Genomic DNA, 4,734 nt, shown 5'->3' with positions numbered 1-4,734 from the left:
GGAATGAGGCCTGGGAGTATAGCAATGTTAACACTGAGGCCTGTGCTGAACACTCACAGGGGGTCAGAGGTCAATATCAGGGCTGCTTACTTACTCACAACCTCTATCCTGCGACCCTCCGACCTGTTCACACCGACCGTGTTTCCCGCCTCACAGGAGTACACACCCTCCTGTTTGTGAGTGATTCTGTACAAGGTCAGGTCTCTCTCAGATGATTCCAGAGGCTCAGTCTCCTCTCCCTGTCTCCGTTCCCACTTGTACCAGCTGGTTGGGGGGTTGCTGTCGCTGGTGCAGCTCAGGGTGACAGTGTCACCTTCGTGTATCGCACTGTCCGATGGAGAGACCGACACCTTCATGTTCCGAGGGGCATCTGACAGAAAGGGACAAGACTCTCAGTGAGAGACAGCATTACTTGAGCATCGCTCACTAAGGGAGACATTGCAAGGAGTCAAGTCACAGGAAAATCAGTCACAGATCCCACAGGTCAGATAAATGGGCAGTTTTCAGTTAAAGGGCTCAATTTATTAGGAAGAAAGAGAAAAGGAAGTTAAAACGGTTTAGGGACAGAATGCCAAAGGTCAGGGTCACAAAGGGGAGAGCGATGAGTTTCGGGAAGTACTCAAGAGGCTGAAACTGGAGGAGGTGACAGAGATAGGGAGGGATGAAGGGACTGGAAGGGGTTATAGATACAGAGAGGGGTGTGGGGCCTGGAGGAGGTGACAGAGATAGGCAGGGATGAAGGGACTGGAGGGGGTTACAGAGACAGAGAGGGGTGTGGGGTCTGGAGGAGATTACAGAGATAGGGAGGCATGTATGTACTATAGGACATTACAGAGACAGGTAAGTGTGATAGAGGGATTTGAGAGCTAAGAATGGGAAGTTTCTAATAGATGTGTGCTGCACTGGGGTAAATGCAAGAGAGGGAGTGAGAGGAGGGTGACTGGAGAAAGGGACTCGGTGTGAGTTCAGAGACTGGGGGCAATGATGTTTTGGATAAATAGCTCTCATTCAGTGAGTCGTGACAGAGACAGGGGAGTTTACATGGGGAAAAGGATGACCTGGAAATGACGCTCACAGAGCACCTCGATTCTGAAGCTCTTTGAAGTTTGTCTTCCAATGACGTTTTCCGCTTTGCAGTAATAATCTCCAGATTCCGTTGGGGTGATGGAGCGATTGATCAGGACAATCCCTGTCCCCTTGTTAGCTGCTGTGTTCACATTGTCGCTATACCAGGTGTAGAGCGCTCCTGGATTACTCCTGGAGTCACAGGTCAATGTTACCCATTCTCCCTCCTTTACATCTTCCTGTGGCTCATTACAAACAATGGTAACATCCAGGACCATCTATAAGAGGAATTATAGCTTGATTCAGGTCAGGGAGAAGGATAAAGCTGTGGAACATGAAGGAACGTTATTCCAAATCCCCTCATAAATGCTGCCCCTAAGCACTGACATCATTTCGGAGAGAAAACACCAGAACCCCCCAGTATGCACATTCTGAAATAGACCATTCAGCTGCTCTTCTCCATTCCAAACTTTCTCATTCCTGAGTGTATCCTCCACTGTCATGCCTGACTATCCACCTACAGCATGGAGACCAGGGAACTGCGCACATTGCTCTGAATGTCATCTAAATGAGTGATACAGAGACTGAAACTGTGCACAGTGCTCCGAGTGTGGGTCTGACTGAGGGATACGGAGACTGAAACTGTGCACAGTGCTCCGAGTGTGGGTCTAACTGTGGGATACAGAGACTGGAACTGCGCACGGTGCTCCGAGTGTCGGTCTAACTGAGGGTTACAGAGACTGGAACTGTGCACGGTGCTCCGAGTGTAGGTCTAACTGAGGGATACAGAGACTGGAACTGTGCACGGTGCTCTGAGTGTGCTTCTAACTGAGGGATACAGAGACTGGAACTGTGCACAGTGCTCCGAGTGTGGGTCTGACTGAGGGATACGGAGACTGGAACTGTGCAAGGTGCTCCGAGTGTCGGTCTAACTGAGGGATACAGAGACTGGAACTATGCACAGTGCTCCGAGTGTGGGTCTGACTGAGGGATATGGAGACTGGAACTGTGCATGGTGCTCCGAGTGTGGGTCTAACTGAGGGATACGGAGACTGGAACTATGCACGGTGCTCCGAGTGTCGGTCTAACTGAGGGATACAGAGACTGAAACTGTGCACAGTGCTCCGAGTGTGATTCTAACTGAGGGATATGGAGACTAGAACTGTGCACAGTGCCCCAAGTGTGGGTCTAACTGTGGGATACGGAGACTAGAACTGTGCACGATGCACTGAGTGTGGGTCTAACTGAGGGATGCAGAGACTGGAACTGTGCACAGTGCTCCGAGTGTGGGTCTAACTGAGGGATACAGAGACTGGAACTGTGCACGGTGCTCCGAGTGTCGGTCTAACTGAGGGATACGGAGACTGAAACTGCACGGTGCTCCGAGTGTCGGTCTAACTGAGGGTTACAGAGACTGGAACTGTGCACGGTGCTCCGAGTGTGGGTCTGACTGAGGGATACGGAGAATGGAATTGTGCACGGTGCTCCGAGTGTAGGTCTAACTGAGGGATACGGAGACTGAAACTGTGCACGGTGCTCCGAGTGTGGGTCTGACTGAGGAATAGGGAGACTGGAACTGTGCACGGTGCTCCGAGTGTCAGTCTAACTGAGGGATACAGAGACTGGAACTGTGCATGGTACTCCAAGTGTCGGTCTAACTGAGGGATACAGAGACTGGAACTGTGCACGGTGCTCCGAGTGTGGGTCTGACTGAGGGATACGGATACTGGAACTGTGCACAGTGCTCCAAGTGTGGGTCTAACTGAGGGATATGGAGACTGGAGCTGTGCACGGTGCTCCGAGTGTGGTCTAACTGAGGAATAGGGAGACTGGAACTGTGCATAGTACTCCAAGTCGTCTAAATAAAGAATACAGAGACCGGAACTGTGCACAGTGCTTCAAGTGCGGCTCTAACTGAGGGATACAGAGACTGGAACAGTGCACAGTGCTCCAAGTGTGGGTCTAACTGAGGGATAGGGAGACTGGAACTATGCTCAGAGTGTGGGTCTAACTGAGGGATATTTTCTGTACATCCCACACCCTCTTTACTTACAAAGTACACGAATGTGTTTGGATTCAGAATCCTGCATGCTGACAGAATTCCATGCTGTACAGATGTAGAAACAGGATGCATCATTCCTAGTTGGTCGAATCCTAATCATGTCGGTATTTTCTCACAGATCTCTCCGTTGTCCGTTGCACATTTTCTTCCAGCTGTACACACTAACCGGGAGCTTGGCTTCATTTCGACGTGTTAACGTGATCTCGGTCCCCTCCGTCACTGTATCCCCAGAAATAGTCTCCATGTTTCTCGGTCCATCTGTGGGGTGAAAGGTTCATCCAAGATTTCAGAGCCTCTCACAAAAGATCTGCAGAAACAGGGGATCTCGCAGTAATGGGGAAGGGCGAAATGAGAAAGTTTGATCAGAAATGAAATGAAGAAATGTGACAAACAAAGGCAATAAAACACAATGTGCAGTTGCACAGCACCTGCTTCATGGTTGCAAGGGGTAAAACAGCAGGCCAATTCCAAACTGTCTCAGCAAATGCAGGGGCGGGTGATCACTATGTCAGGAGAAGATGTCGCTTTTAAGGTATATCTTGGAGGAGGTGGGGGTGGATGGGGGGGAAGAGACAGACAGACAGAGAGAGAGATGGAGATGTGTAGGGAGGGAGTACCTGAGCACTGGGCTCCAGGCAACTGAAGGTATGGCCCATGATGCCAGAACAATGGGAGCCAGGTAACACTTGAATCACAGGTTTGGAGGAGGCTACAGTGATAGGGAGTGGTGTCGAGAATGGAGGCAGTTTCAGGGATAGGGAAGGGTGCAGAGCCTGGAGGAAGTGACAGGGATAGCGAAGAGTGTGTAGGCTGGAGGAGATTACTAAGATGGCGAGTGGGTTTCAGGGTTGGAGAAGGTTACAGAGATAGGGAGAGGGTGATGGAGAGATTTGAAATTGAATCACAAGTTTACATTCGAGGTGCTGCAGGACTGGGGAACAATGCAGGAGAGGGAGTGAGAGGAGGGTGACTGGGGAAAGTAACTCAGTGTGAGTCAGAGATGGGGCAGGCGGCAGTTGCATCTTGGATAAATAGCTCTCATTCAATGAGTAGTGACAAAGACTGCAAAGTTTACATTGGGAAAAGGTCAGCCTGGGAATGTCACTCACAGAGCACCTCGATCCTGAAGCTCTTTGAAGTTTGTCTTCCAATAACATTTTCCGCTTTGCAGTAATAATCTCCAGATTCCGTTGGGGTAATGGAGCGAATGGTCAGGATGTTCCCTGTCCCCTTGTTAGCTGCTGTGTTCACATTGTCCTTATACCAGGTGTAGAGAGCTCCTGGATTACTCCTGGAGTTACAGGTCAAGGTAACCTTGTCTCCCTCCTTCACCTCTCCCTGTGGCTCATTGCGAACAATGGTAACATCTCCAGGACCATCTACAAGAGGAATTACAGCTCGATTCAGGTCAGGGAGAGGGATAAAGCTGTGGAACATCATGGAACATTCTCCCAAATCCCCGAATAAATGCTGTCCCTGAGCACTGACATCATTTCAGAGGAATCCCTCTGAAATCATATCCTGAAACAAGCCATTCAGCCCTTCTGCTCTGCTCCAGCATTTCGCATTCTCAAGTGTATCCTCCTCTCTAATGCCTGACTATCCAG

At 50.0% G+C, this 4,734-nt stretch overlaps 1 protein-coding gene across 1 annotated transcript; it reads right to left on the bottom strand.

Annotated features, from left to right (window-relative positions):
• Positions 1-78: 78 nt before the first annotated feature.
• LOC122546374 (B-cell receptor CD22-like) lies at positions 79-4,592 on the bottom strand. The gene is made up of 2 exons (XM_043685105.1): positions 4,237-4,592; positions 79-370 (listed from the first exon to the last, which is right to left on the bottom strand). The coding sequence occupies exons 1-2, from the start codon at positions 4,565-4,567 to the stop codon at positions 87-89; spliced, it is 615 nt and encodes a 204-aa protein (XP_043541040.1). The 5' UTR covers positions 4,568-4,592; the 3' UTR covers positions 79-86.
• Between the last annotated feature and the right edge of the window lie 142 nt (positions 4,593-4,734).

Source organism: Chiloscyllium plagiosum, unplaced genomic scaffold (genome assembly GCF_004010195.1).
Source record: "Chiloscyllium plagiosum isolate BGI_BamShark_2017 unplaced genomic scaffold, ASM401019v2 scaf_1085, whole genome shotgun sequence".
NCBI lineage: Eukaryota > Metazoa > Chordata > Chondrichthyes > Orectolobiformes > Hemiscylliidae > Chiloscyllium > Chiloscyllium plagiosum.
The sequence above is the reverse complement of the archived record's forward strand: the minus strand, read 5'-3'. Positions and strand labels throughout refer to the sequence as shown.